Here is a 15044-nt window from a genome sequence, read left to right as displayed (position 1 = left end):
TTTGCCCATTGGACTGCAGGCTGTGCCCTCAGCTCAGACAAAGACATTCTCCTAACCCACACTGCAAGGCTGCACTGTTAGCTTCAACCATGAGGGAGACTGGTCCAAACCTGAATAAAGACATTGCAGGGGCTGTGAGCACCTCCACCAGTGACTGCGCCATGGTCCCTTTCACAAGGAGATTCTACAACTTACCCAGTCACCAATTACTCTGTTACCCCCTAAAACACACATTAATTTGCAGTCTGCACCCGAGGGGTAAAACGTTCCCATGCATTTGGTGGCCTTTACATGCTTTTCCATTGCTTGAGTGGGTAGGTGGAGATTGTGTAGTGGTTTTGTCACCGGACCAGTAATCCAGAGACCCAGGATATTGCTCTGGGGACCCAGGCCACAGCAGATGGTGGAGTTTGAATTCAATTTAAAAAAAATCTAATGGTGACCATGAAACCATTGCCAATTGTCATTAAAAACCCATCTGGTTCACTAATGTCCTTTAAGAAGGAAATCTGCTGTCCTTACCTGGTCTGGCTGACATGTGACTCCAGACCCACAGCAATGCCTTAAAATTAAGGATGAGCAATAAATGCTGGCCTAGCCAGCGACCCCCACATCCCATGAATGAATATATAAAAAAAGAAAAGCTTCAGAAGCCCGTCTGCAGCTGAACGGTCTCAGCTGTGGAAGAATGCTCACTTTTGACAAGCTTTTCCAAGTGTGTGGCTGCTTCCCTCACCCCTCCTCCCCAACCCCCTCCCCTCCCCAGGCATGTGCTGGTGTCCTTCCTTCAGTCTGTGCTGCCTCACCTCCGAGTTCTACCTCGAAGTTCAGGTTGTCAGGTGCATGTCTTTTAAAGCTCTTTTCAGAAGGCTTTCGACAAAGTCCCACATAAGAGATTGGCGTGTAAAATTAAAGCGCATGGGATTGGGGTAGTGTATTGAGACAGAGAGAAAACTGGTTGTCAGACAGGAAACAAAGAGTAGGAATAAATGGGTCTTTTTCCGAATGGCAGGCAGTGACTAGTGGGGTACCGCAGGGATCGGTGCTGGGACCCCAGCTATTCACAATATATATTAATGATTTAGATGAGGGAACTAAATGTAATATCTCCAAATCTGCAGATGACACAAAGCTGGGTGGGAGGGTGAGCTGTGAGGAGGATGCAGAGATGCTTCAGTGTGATTTGGACAAGCTGAGTGAGTGGGCAAATGCATGGCAGATGCAGTATAATGTGGATAAATGTGAGGTTATCCACTTTGGTAGCAAAAACAGGAAGGAAGATTATTATCTGAATGGCTATAAATTGAGAGAGGGGAATGTGCAATGAGACCTGGGTGTCTTTGTATACCAGTCGCTGAAGGTAAGTATGCAGGTGCTGCAGGCGGTAAAGAAGGCAGATGGTATGTTGGCCTTCATAACAAGAGGAATCGAGAACAGGAGCAGGGATGTCTTGCTGCAATTGTACAGGGCCTTGGTGAGACCACACCTGGAATATTGTGTGCAGTTTTGGTCTCCTTATCTGAGGAAGGATGTTCTTGTTATTGAGGAAGTGCAGCGAAGGTTTACCTGACTGATTCCTGGGATGGCGGGACTGACATATGAGGAGACATTGAGTCTGCTAGGATTATATTTACTGGAGTTCAGAGGAATGAGGGAGGATCTCATAGAAACCTATAAAATTCTAACAGGACTAGACAGGGTATGTGCAGGAAGGATGTTCCCGATGGTGGGGGAGTCCAGAACCAGGGGTCACAGTCTGAGGATATGGGGTAGACCATTTAGGACTGAGATGAGGAGAAATTTCTTCACCCAGATAGTGGTGAGCCTGTGGAATTCATTACAACAGAAAGTAGTTGAGACCAAAACATTGTAAGTTTTCAAGAAGGAGTTAGATATAGCTCTTGGGGCGAAAGGCATCAAAGGGTATGGGGAGAAAGCAGGAGCAGGCTATTGAGTTGGATGATCAGCCATGATCATAATGAATGGGTGGAGCAGGCTCGAAGGGCTGAATGGCCTCCTCCTGCTCCTAGTTTCTATGTTTCTAAAGGCAGTTGTGAAGCACTCTGTTCTGAAGTCATGCAGACGTGGGGGGACTTCTGGCAAGTAGGGCTGATAATAAGATGCTTAGGTATTGAAATTAGCTTCCCAAAGTGTGGTGGCAGGAAATGAGGCCCACCATTGACAGACGAGCAAATAATCACAAACTGGTTTCATGACAGCGTGAAACTGATTTTTTGCCTTCCCGCCATATTGTTGATCCCCCCCCCCCACCCGCCACCAAAGGGATTGGACAATTCCACCATAGGGTCTTTACAGCATAGAAGGAGGTCATTTTGTCCAGCGAATCCATGCTAGCTTTCAGTAGAGCAATTCAGTCAGTGCCCCTGCTCTTTCCCCATTGCCCTGCACGTTTATGTCCCTCAAGTGCCCATCCAATTTTCTTTTCAAATTCTTCATCATCAACACCCTCATTGGCAGCGAGTTCTGGGACATTAATACACTGTGTTTAAAAACTCCTTCCTCACATCCCCCTACATCCCTTGCTCAAACCCTTAAATCTGTGTTCCTTGTTTTTTTGAATATAGGACCTCACACACTCTCTTGGTATTGTCTATCCTGCTCTTAGCTGGTTTTCTCTTTTTCTCCTTCACTTTGTTCAATATTCTTCCAGAAGCAAAGCTCTGGTTCTGACCACTTGGCCCAGTCTTTCTGTATTGTAAATTCTATGGGTGGAATTTTATGATCTCCCGTTGGCATGTTTGAAGGTGGCGGGACTTGTAAAATGTAGCACATGGTCTGCCTTTCTCTTCATTCACTCATGGGATGTGGGTGTTGCTGGCTGGGTCAGCATTTATTGCCCATCCCTAGTTGACCTTGAGAAGGTGGTGGTGAGCTGCCTCCTTGAACCGCTGCAGTCCATGTGGTGTAGGTACACCCACAGTGCTGTTAGGGAGGGAGTTCCAGGATTTTAACCCAGCGACAGTGAAGGAACGGTGATATATTTCCAAGTCAGGATGGTGAGTGTTGTGGAAGCTGCACTCATCCAGACAAGTGGAGAATTTTCCATCACACTCCTGATTTGTGCCTTGTAGATGGTGTTCAGGCTTTGGGGAGTCAGGAGATGAGTTACTCGCCCCAGGATTCCAAGCCTTTGACCTGTTCTTGTAGCCACAGTATTTATATAGCTACTTCAGTTCAGTTTCTGGTTAATTGTAACCCCCAGGATGTTGATAGTGGGTAATTCATTGATGGTAATGCCATTGAACATCAACGGGCAATGGCTCGATTCTCGTTGGAGATGGTCATTGCCTGGCACTTGCATGGCGCGAATATTACTTGCCATTTGTCAGCCCAAGCCTGGACATTGTCCAGGTCTTGCTGCATTTGGACATGGACTGCTTCAGTATCTGAGGAGTCGCGAATGGTGCTGAACATTGTGCAATCATCAGCGAACATCCCCACTTCTGACCTTATGATGGAAGGAAGGTCATTGATGAAGCAGCTGAAGATGGTTGGGCCGAGGACACTACCCTGAGGAACTCCTGCAGTGAAGTCCTGGAGCTGAGATGATTGACCTCCAACAACCACAACCATCTTCCTTTGTCCTAGGTATGACTCCAACCAGCGAAGAATTTTCCCCCTGATTCCCATTAACTCCAGTTTTGCTAGGCTCCTTGATGCCACACTCGGTCAAATGCTGCCTTGATGTCAAGGGCAGTCACTCTCACCTCACCTCGGGAGTTCAACTCTTTTGTCCATGTTCAAACCAAGGCTGTAATGAGGTCAGGAGCTGAGTGGCCCTGGCAGAACCCAAACTGGGCGTCAGTGAGCAGGTTATTGCTAAGCAAGTGCTGCTTGATAGCACTGTTGATGACCCCTTCCATTACTTTACTGATGATCAAGAGTAGACTCCTTCAGGGGTCTCCTGTGCCCATCGGAGGCACCGCCCCCCCCCAACCCCACCTTTTCATATCCTCCCTTTAAACCTCCTCCCCCGGTCTCTCAGACTCATCCCCCAACTCCCTCACTCTCCTCGACCGATATCCTAGACTTACCTTCAGTCCGGACTCCATTAGCTCCCCTTCTTGGGGGACTGCCTGTAGTCCCAACAGTGGTCACCACTTGACGCTGGCGCTGCTGGGACTCCAGATTGCAATCTCTTTAATACCATCCCACTGTTGTCCAGCAGTCCACTGTCACTTTCCACGTCAGCTCAACCAACTCTCTTCCTCTTTCTACACCCCATCCTAACACAACCTGTTCTTCTAAGTTTTGTACTTCTTTCCTTTCTAGTTGGATCTTAACCCTTATACTGCGCTCACTACTCCCAAGATCCCACCCACATTAAGCTCATCGTGCGGATTGATTTCATTCCTCATATTCAGATTCAACAACACCTCCACCCTTGTAGACTTGAAGGCCGAAACCTATAAAAATTGTTGAAATTCTATTCCTTTTATTCATAAGACCAAAAGACATAGGAGCAGAAATTAGGCCATTCGGCCCATCGAATCTGCTCTGCCATTCAGTCATGGCTGATAAGTTTCTCAACCCCATTCTCCCGCCTTCTCCCTGTAACCTTTGATCCCCTTACCAATCAAGAACCTATCTATCTCCGTCTTAAATACACTCAATGACCTGGCCTCCACAGCCTTCTGTGGCAATGAATTCCAAAGATTCACCACTCTCTGGCTAAAGAAGTTTCTCCTCATCTCTGTTCTAAAAGTTCTTCCCTTTACTCTGAGGCTGTGCCCTCGGGTCCTAGACTCTCCTACTAATGGAAACATCTTCCCCACGTCCACTGTATCCAGGCCTTTCAGTATTCTGTAAGTTTCAATCAGATCCCCCCTCATCCTTCTAAACTCCATTGAGTATAGACCCAGAGTCCTCAAACGTTCTTCATATGTTAAGCCTTTCATTCCTGGGATCATTCTCGTGAACCTCCTCTGGACCCTCTCCAGGGCCAGAACATCCTTCCTGAGATATGGGGCCCAAAATTGCTCACAATATTCTAAATGTGGTCTGACCAGAGCCTTATAAAGCCTCAGCAGCACATCCCTGCTTTTATATTCTAGTCCTCTCGAAATAAATGCGAACATTGCATTTGCCTTCCTAACTACCTACTCAACCTGCAAATTAACCTTAAGAGAATCCTGGACTAGAACTCCCAAGTTCCTCTGCACTCCAGACTTCTGAGTTCTCTCCCCATCTGAAAATAGACTATGCCTCTATTCTTCCTACCAATGTGCATGACCTCACACTTCCCCACATTGTATTCCATCTGCCACTTCTTTGCCCATTCTGCTAACCTGTCCAAATCCTTCTGCAGCCTCCCCGCCTCCTCAATACTACCTGTCCCTCCACCTATCTTTGTATCATCTGCAAACTTAGCCAGGATGCCCTCAGTTCCTTCATCTACATCATTAATGTATAAAATGAAAAGTTATGGTCCCAACACTGACCCCTGCGGAACTCCACTAGTCACCGGCCGCCATCCTGAGAAGGACCCCCTTATCCCCACTCTCTGCCTCCTGCCAGACAGCCAATCTTCTATCCATGCTAGTACCTTGCCTCTAACACCATGGGCTCTTATCTTACTGAGCAGCCTCCTGTGCGGCACCTTGTCAAAGGCCTTCTGGAAGTCCAAGTAGATAACATCCATTGGCTCTCCTTTGTCTAACCTACTCATTACTTCCTCAAAGAATTCTAACAGATTTGTCAGGCATGACCTCCTCTTGGTGAAACCATGCTGACTTTGCCCTATTTTACCATGCACTTCCAAGTATTCTGAAATCTCATCCTTAATAATAGACTCTAAAATCTTACCAACGACCAAGGTCAGGCTAATCGGCCTGTAATTTCCCGTCTTTTGCCTCACTCCCTTCTTAAACAGGGGGGTTACATTAATGATTTTCCAGTCCTCTGGGACCCTCCCTGACTCCATTGATTCCTGAAAGATCACCACTAACGCCTCCACTGTCTCTTCAGCTGTCTCTTTAGTTGTCCTTCAGAACGCTGGGGTATAATCCATCTGGTCCAGCTGATTTATCCACCTTCAGACCTTTCAGTTTTCCTAGCACCTTCTCCTTGGTAATGGCCACCATACTCACCTCTGCCCCCCGACTCTCTTGATCTTTGGGGATGTTACTCGTATCTTCCACCGTGAAGACTGACGCAAAGTATCTATTCAGTTCCTCCGCCATTTCTTTGTTCCCCACTACTACTTCTCCAGCGTCATTTTCCAGTGGCCCAATGTCCACTTTTGCCTCTCTCTTACCCTTTATATATCTAAAAAAACGCTTGCAATCTTTTATATTACTGGCTAGTTTACCCTCATATTTAATCTTCTCCCTCCTTATTTCTTTTTTAGTTGTCCTCTGTTGGTCTTTGTAGGCTTCCCAATCCCCTGGTTTCCCACTGCTCTTCGCCGCATTTTATGCTTTCTCTTTAGCTTTTATGCCGTCCCTGACTTGCCTTGTCAGCCATGGTTGCCTCGTCCTCCCTTTAGTATGTTTCTTCTTCCTAGGGATGAATTTTTCTGTGTCTCCCAAATTACTCCCAGAAACTCCTGCCATTGCTGTTCCACTGTCTTTCCTGCTACGCTCATCTCCCAGTCAATTCTGGCCAGCTCCTCCCTCATGCCTCTGTAGTTGCATTTATTCAACTGTAATACCGTTACATCTGACTCCAGCTTTTTCCTCTCAAAATTGCAGGGTAAATTCTATCATATTATGGTCACTTCCTCCTAAGGGTTCCTTCACCTTAGGTTACTCCCTTGCTGTCACAATCGCGAAGTGGATCATTAAAATCTCCCTGCAAACTAATAATGTTTTTTTTCTATTCATCTCTCTTAATGTCACTGCAGATTTCATCTTCGATTCACTCTTCACAATTTACTAGAATGGTTCTGGGGATGACGCGGAGAGACTGGAGAAGCTGGGGTTTTCTTAGAAGTTTTTAGAAACAATAATTCAGAAGAAAATTAAGAGCTGCTTGGACAAGCACGGGATAATAAAGGAGAGCCAGCACAGATTTGTTAAGGGCAAATTGTCTTTGACTAATTTTGTTGAGTTTTTGTTGATGCGGTAACAGAGATGGTAGATGAGAGCAGTGTGATTGATGTTGGGTAAAGGGGCTGTCAAAAGGAGCTGATAAAATGCCACATATTTAAGCTTGTTTGTTAAATTGAAGCCTGTGGGATATGAAGAGACAGCAGCAGTGGGAGGGATACAAAAGGGCTGAAGGGATAGAATGCTGAGAGGAGTGATGGGTTGCTGTTTTTTGGGCTGGAGGGAGGTATATAGTAGAACTCCAGAAGAATTCTGGAGCAGGATCATTGCTGTTTATGAAAACAGTAATAACATAGTCTTGGGACAGGGAACAGTTTGAAAATTTACGGATGACACAAAACTTGCAAGAGTTGGAAGCAGTGAGGAAGATAGTGACAGACTTCAAGAGGGACAGAGAGAGGCTGGTGAAGCGAGTGGAAACATTGCAGATGAAATTCAACCCTGAAAAGTGTCAGGTGATGCATTTTAGTAGGAAGAATGTAGAGAGACAATACAAGTTCAATGATACAACTTTAAAAGTGGGTGCAGGAACAGATAGACCTGGGAGTGATTGTGCACCAATCTCAAAGGAGCATGGCAGGTTAACAACGCAGCCAATAAAGCATATGCAATCCTGGGCTTTGTAAATAGCAATATAGAAAAAACAAATCAGGAAATTAGGCTAAACCATATAAAACACTGGATTGGCCCAGCTGAAGTATTGGGCCCGATTCTGAGTACCACACTTTAGGAAAGAAGTGAAGGTTTTGGAGACAGTATAGGGGAGACTTACTAGAATGGTTCCAGGAATGAGGGAAAACAAAAACAGAATTACCTGGAAAAACTCAGCAGGTCTGGCAGTATCAGCGGAGAAGAAAAGAGTTGACGTTTTGAGTCCTCATGACCCTTCGACCGAACTCGAAACGTCAACTCTTTTCTTCTCCGCCGATGCTGCCAGACCTGCTGAGTTTTTCCAGGTAATTCTGTTTTTGTTTTGGATTTCCAGCATCCGCAGTTTTTTTGTTTTTAACCAGGAATGAGGGACTTCAGTTACTTGGAGAGACTGGAGAAGCTGGGATTGTGCTCCTTGGAGCAGAGAAGGTTCAGAGGAGATTTGAGAGAGCTGTTTGAAATTATGAGGGTATTCAATAGAGCAAACAAGGAGAAACAGCTTCCAGTGGCTGAAATGTTGATAATCAGAGGGCACAGATTTAAGGTGATTTGCAAAAGATCCAGAGGTGACATGAGGAAAATCCTTTTTTAGGTAGTGAGTAGTTAGGATTTGGAATGCACTGCCTGAGAGTGTGGTGCTGGCAGGGGCACTGGTAACTTTCAATGGAGAATTGGATCAATATTTGAATGAGAAAGAAATTGCAGGGCTATGGGGAAGTCTGGGGGTTTGATTGGAGTAGTGGGGGGTCTAATTGGAACGTTCTTTCAAAGAGCCAGCACAGGAATGATTGGCTGAATGACCTCCATCAATGGTGCAAGATTCTCTGATTCTAATTCAGAGGATGCAATACACCTGATTATTGTGACCAGCTCTCTGCTGAGTTTTGTAAACTCAGTCGGGTTCAGGTTATACCCATGGAGGGACGTGCTGGAGTTGTTAAAATGTGAATGGTCTTGGGATGATGCCAGTGGCCATATGACTCTCTGATGGAGTCTGTAGGACCCAGAAGCCATTTGTTAATCTCAAATTTAAACACCTGCCCTCCCCACAATTCTGGCAGGTATCTGATCCCTTGCAATCATGTGATGCTGAGTCAGCGGCGTGCTGTCAAGGATCAGGATTTCTATGGGAAGACAGCAGACAAGTTCCTGTCCTTGATCCCGGAGTGCTGTAAGCCAGAGAACCTGGGTGGTGTGGAGCGAGAAGAGGAGCATGCTGTCTGGTCTAAAGGTGAGCTTCCATTCCCAGCAGGTAACAAGGAGTAGGGGTGAGGCGGGATGGGGGGAGTCCAAACAAGGAGGACAGTGGGGGAGCAGGTTTGCGGGGGGGGTCCAACTGGGCAAGTCCCAATTATGCAGGAGCTAAGGAACCAAGAGGATTGAGGGGGCCGTTGGGACAAAAGCACACAGGGCAGGTATGAAAGGGAGCAGGGAATGACCCCAAGGTATTTCTAGGCAGTTTGGTGATCAGAGGACATAAATTTACAATAATTGGCAAGAGAACTGGAGGGAGATAAAAAGAAATCACTTTACATAATGAGTTGTTTTGATCTGGAATAAACTCCTTGAAATGGCTGAATAAATAGCTTCACTATTAATTTTCAAAAAATAATTGGTTAAATATTTGTGAAGGAGAACTTTATGGGGCTAGTGGAAAGAGCAGGGTTGTGAAACTATTTGGATAGATCTTCCAAAGAGTCAGCACAGACACGATGGGCTGAATGACGACCTTCTCCCCTGTGCAAGGCAGATATAAATTGATGAATACCTATCTGACCCATCTCATCATGTTTATAAGAACATGAGATATCCCAGCTCTGCCATTCAATAAGATCATGGCTGATCAGATTGTGGTCTTAACTCTACTTTCCTGTTTGTCCTCCATAAGCTTCAACTCCCTTGTCTAACGCAGTCTTGAATAAATTCAATGACCCAGCCTCCACTGCTCTCTGGGGAAGAGAATTCCCCAGACTAACAACCCTCTGAGAGAAGAAATTCCTCTTTATCTCCATCTTATATGGAAACACCCTCAGCATCTACCCTGTCAAGCCCCCTCCGAATCTTATTAGTTTCAATAAGATCTCCTCTTATTCTATTAAACTCCAATGAGTATAGGACTAGGCTGTCCAACCTTTCTTCATAAACAACAAATGCTTTCATCCCAGGAATGAGTCTAGTGAACCTTCACTGAACTGCTTCCAATGCAAGTATATCCCTCCTTAAGTAACGAGTCCAAAACTCCACCCTTCTAGTTGTGATTGCCATCACTTAAAATAAAAGCCAACATTCCCTCTCTTTCTTAATCACTTGTTGTACCTGTATGTGGACTTTTTGTGATTTATGTTCTAGGACACCCAGATCCCTCTGTACCACAGTATTCTGCAGTCTCTCACCATTTAGATAATATTTTGCTTTTCTATTCTTCCTACCAAAGTAGGAAGTGGACAAGTTCTCATTTTCGAACATTATACTCCACCTGACATATTTTTGCCCATTCACTTAACCTGTCTAGTTCCTTTGCAGACTCTTTGTATCCTGCTCCCAACTTGCTTTCCTACCTATTTTGTATCATCAGCGAATTTGGCTACACTGCAGTCAGCCTCTTCGACATAGATTGTAAATAGTTGAGGCCCCAGCACTGATCCCTGTGGCACTCCACTGGTTACAGCTTGCTATCCAAAAATGACCCATTTCTCACTATTCTTTGCTTTCTGTTAGCCAACCAACCCTCTATCCGTATTCATATGTTACACCATGAGCTCTTAACTTATGTAGTAACCTTTGCTATGACACCTTATTGAATTCCTTGTGGAGATCCACGTACACCACATCTACTGGTTCCCCTTTTATCCACCTTGCTTGTTAGATCCTCAAAGAACTCTAAACAAAATTGTCAAACACAATTTCATTTCCACAAAACCATGTTGACACTTCCTGATTATGATTTTCTAAATGTTCTGCTATTATCTCCTTAATAATAGATTCTACCTTTTTTCCACATGACGGGTGCTAGATTTGGCCTATAGTTTCCTGCTCTCTGTCTCCCTCTTTTCTTAGATAGAGTTGTTCCATTTGCAATTTTCCAATCTGCTGGGGCACTCCCAGAATCTAAGGAATTTTTAAAGATTATAACCAATGCATCTATTATTTCTGCCACTTCCTTTAGGACCATTGGATGATGCCCATCAGATTCAGAGAACATGTCTGCCTTTAGTCCCATTAGTTTTCCCTGTACTTTTTCTCTAGTGGTTGTGATTGTTTTAAGTTCCCTCCCCTTTGCCTTTCAATTTTCTCCTACTCCTGGGATTTTTTTGTGTCATCTATTGTGAAGACATACAAAATATTTGTTCAAATTCTCTGCCATTTCCTTGTTTTTGCTTATTAATTGCCCAATCTTACCCTCTTATGAGACCAACTTTAGCTAAAATAAAAGCAAAATATTGCAGATGCTGGAAACCTGAAATAAAAACAGAAAGTGCTGTTGAGACTCAGCAGGTCTGACAGCATCTGAGGAGAGCGAACAGAATTAACATTTCAATGGTTTGGAACCATTCTGAAGAAAGGTCGTATTGGACTCGAAACACGTTAAGTGTTTGTCTCTCCACAGATGCTGCCAGACCAGCTGAGTTTTTCCAGCAATTTCTGTTTTTACTGTTTACTTTAGCTACTCTCTTCCTTTTTATATGCTTGTACACAGCAGCTCAGCTCAGCTCTCCAATCATAATATCCAACCATTTCTTAAATGATTCCAATGATTTTGGCCCATGTCCCAGTTTTCCAACTGTATTGATGGGTCTGTTGTGCTTCCTTACCCACATAATGGATTTTAGCAGGGCAAGAACCTCTGAAGTGCCATCTCAATGTTAGTATGCTAAGGAAATGAAGAAAGACTTGCATTTCTATAGCACCTTTTGCCACCTCAGGATGTCACAACAAAGTCTCCCAAACAGTAATATGATAATGACCAGATATCTGTTTCACTCATGTTAGTTATGGGGATAAATATCAGCCCTGTCCACTGGGGAGAACTCCCCCGGCCCGATAGATCCCAGAATCCCATGTAATGAAGAGACTTAAGCTTATTCTGTGACTATCAGCCAGCCACTGCTGAGTGACCGAGTGACTGAAAGGTAATGTCCGTCCCCCATCTTGTGGCCAAACATGGTATTACAGGAATTTCAAAACATGGACAATTCTGAGTTCCTCATGTCCGGACTCTTTGGTGGAATGCTCAATCGCTGCCCTTTGCTTTGTTACCTTCTGGTGACCTTGCTCCTCACAGCTCTTTGTTTGGCTGGTACTAAAAGCAGTTTCTGTTAACCTGAGTTACATTGCTGCTGTCAGTGGATGAAAATTGGGCACCCATTTTTCCATTGGATGTCACAGAATCAGAGTGCAGAAGAGACCCTTCGGCCCATCAAGTCTGCACCAACACGTGAGAAACACCTGACCTACCTACCTAATCCCATTTACCAGCACTTGGCCCATAGCCTTGAATGTTATGATGTGCCAAGTGCTCATCCAGGTACTTTTTAAAGGATGTGAGGCAACCCGCCTCCACCACCCTCCCAGGCAGCGCATTCCAGACCCTCACCACCCTCTGGGTAAAAAACTTTTTCCTCACATCCCCCTAAACCTCCTGCCCCTCACCTTGAACTTATGTCCCCTTGTGACTGACCCTTCAACTAAGGGGAACAGCTGCTCCCTATCCACCCTGTCCATGCCCCTCATAATCTTGTACACCTCGATCAGGTCACCCCCTCAGTCTTCTCTGCTCCAATGAAAACAACCCAAGTCTGTCCAACCTCTCTTCATAACTTAAATGTTTCATCCCAGGCAACATCCTGGTGAATCTCCTCTGCACCCCCTCCAGTGCAATCACATCCTTCCTATAGTGTGGGCTTCGCTGGTTGGGCCAGCATTTATTGCCCGTCCCTAATTGCCCTTGAGAAGGTGGTGGTGAGCTGCCTTCTTGAGCCGCTGCAGTCCATGTGGTGTAGGTACACCCACAGTGCTGTTAGGAAGGGAGTTCCAGGATTTTGACCCAGCGACAGTGAAGGAACGGTGATATATTTCCAACTCAGGATGGTGAGTGGCTTGGAGGGGAACTTCCAGGTGGTGGTGTTCCCATCTATCTGCTGCCCTTGTCCTTCTAGATGGTAGTGGTCATGGGTTTGGAAGGTGCTGTCTAAGGAGCCTTGGTGAATTCCTGCAGTGCATCTTGTAGATGGTACACACTGCTGCTACTGTGCGTCAGTGGTGGAGGGAGTGAATGTTTGTGGATGTGGTGCCAATCAAGCAGCTGCTTTGTCCTGGACGGTGTCAAGCTTCTTGAGTGTTGTTGGAGCTGCACTCATCCAGGCAAGTGGCGAGTATTCTATCACATTCCTGACTTGTGCCTTGTAGATGGTGGACAGGCTTTGGGGAGTCAGGAGGTGAGTTACTCATCGCAGTATTCCTCGCTTCTGACCTGCTCTTGTGGCCACAGTATTTATATGGCTAGTCCAGTTCAGTTTCTGGTCAGTGGTGACCCCCAGGATGTTGGTGATGGGGATTAAGCCCATTCACCAAACTTGTGAACTCCACCACCCAGAAGGATGACGGCTGCAGATGTCCTGGTGACACCCAGATCCCCAAGATTGAATTTTTCTGAAACATGTTTGTAAAGGTCTTCTGGGGGTCCTAAAGTTGTGAAAGGTGCTATAGAGATGTGAGTTATTCTTTCTTTTCAATTTACTAATTCTATATTTATTGTTAAACTCTCCCGCTATTGCCAGCTGTGAGAGACAGTGGGAAAGCCGGGTGCTGTGGCTTCACGGACCTTTGTATGCTCACTATCTTATTGTGTGTCTGCAGCTCATGGGAGTCCAAGTGTCGACACCTCATCTGTGACCGCTGCAGTGCCCAAGCCCTCGACTCCTGCCCGCATTGCACTATTCATGAGGCAACAGAGCACGGGCTCCGATGTAGTCAACCCACCCCGATCACCAGGAGGGGCGGTGACAGAATCTCCCACCTGCAGCCCAGCCCACAGCAGGTGGGAGGATGTGTCTGAGCTGGACTCTAACTACCTGGAATACCTACGAGATGCTCGCCGTCACATTGACCGCTGTGTCAGAGCCTGCGGCAAGTGGTCAGCACCCTATGATGGACAGGAGCCCGATCCTTGCAATGTCCTGCCCATCCCATTTGACGCCAACGCCATCAACCCACACATGGATCATTTCAGTCTAGAACAGCATCGGGAAAGTTTCCGTGTTCAAAATCAAGTCCGGATCAAAGCAGACACTCCAGCCAAGAAAGATGGGCTAGAAAATGGTGACTGGGATGTGAAGTACAACAAACGCAACATCATCACCACTCCCCAGACCAAGAAACGCAGCCTGCAGAGAGAAGCAGGGCCAATGAACCCAGAGCTCCAGCTGACCACCTCCTCCTCCTCCGTTAACCACAGTGAGCGTGGTGGCAGTGAGCTATGGGTGGCTGAAGACTGGACTGACAGTAAATATGGCAACTCCTTGCTGAATGGGTGTCAAGAGGAAAATGCGGCTGGGAAGCTGCCCGGAGTCTTGGAGCGCAGTGAGAATTGCCTGATGGTCAAGAAAGTTCGGAGGGACATGCCTGAGGGAAACTGCCTGAAGATGGACGAGCGAGTGACTAAGGACAGGAAAGGAATGCCGGCATCAGGAGAGGCTCCGGAGAATCTGGGAAATGAAGCTTGCCGACTCCAGGGATCAGCTGCAGTGGAAGACAGAACAGTGTCTGAGAGTAAGCCTGAGGGTGCATCCATCAGTCATCAGCCCCTAGCAGGCTCTGAATCCATCGACCGTCTGATAGACGAGCTGTTAGACCGGGCGCCAACGGAGGCCAATGGGAAGGGACTCAATGTGGAGAAATTCACAGAAGAGCTGCGGGAGATGGAGGCTCGGATGGGAAGCCGATGCCGCATGGAGGAGAGGTTGAGAGACGGAGGGGATCTGCAGACTGAGGAGGAGGAGGATGGGGAAGTTGAGGAGAACGAGAGTCCCTCCTTGCATCACAACAATTGGCCAGCAGCCTGTGGGAGTCGGGCTTCAGTGAGAGCCGAACCCCAGCTAATGGTCAGCCCTGAGCGAGCCGGGCAAGTGCAGGCTCAGCCTTTCACAGGTAGGAGTGTGATGGCCAAGGACAAAGCAAGCAATTTATTGCTAAGCGTTGATAAATCACTGGCTCAAACCCAGCTGGAATTGTGTCCAATTCTGGGCCCCACACTTTAGGAAGGATGTCAGGGCCTTAGAGGGAGTGTAGAGGAGATTTACTAGAATGGTACCAGGGATGAGGGAC

The 15044-nt window shown here is 46.3% G+C and overlaps 1 protein-coding gene across 10 annotated transcripts in view; it reads left to right on the top strand.

Annotated features, from left to right (window-relative positions):
• Positions 1-15044, top strand: part of fhip1b (FHF complex subunit HOOK interacting protein 1B) — a 234649-nt gene that overhangs the window by 204054 nt on the left and 15551 nt on the right. For all 10 annotated transcript variants that reach the window (XM_041199656.1, XM_041199659.1, XM_041199657.1 and 7 more), the window contains exons 8-9: positions 8783-8952; positions 13578-14867. In XM_041199656.1, the coding sequence (XP_041055590.1) occupies positions 8783-8952; positions 13578-14867 (1460 nt within the window). The remainder of the gene's footprint in view (positions 1-8782; positions 8953-13577; positions 14868-15044) is intronic.

The sequence above is a fragment of the Carcharodon carcharias genome, chromosome 11, assembly GCF_017639515.1.
Source record: "Carcharodon carcharias isolate sCarCar2 chromosome 11, sCarCar2.pri, whole genome shotgun sequence".
Classification (NCBI taxonomy): Eukaryota; Metazoa; Chordata; class Chondrichthyes; order Lamniformes; family Lamnidae; genus Carcharodon; species Carcharodon carcharias.
This window is presented reverse-complemented; position numbering and strand designations above follow the sequence as displayed.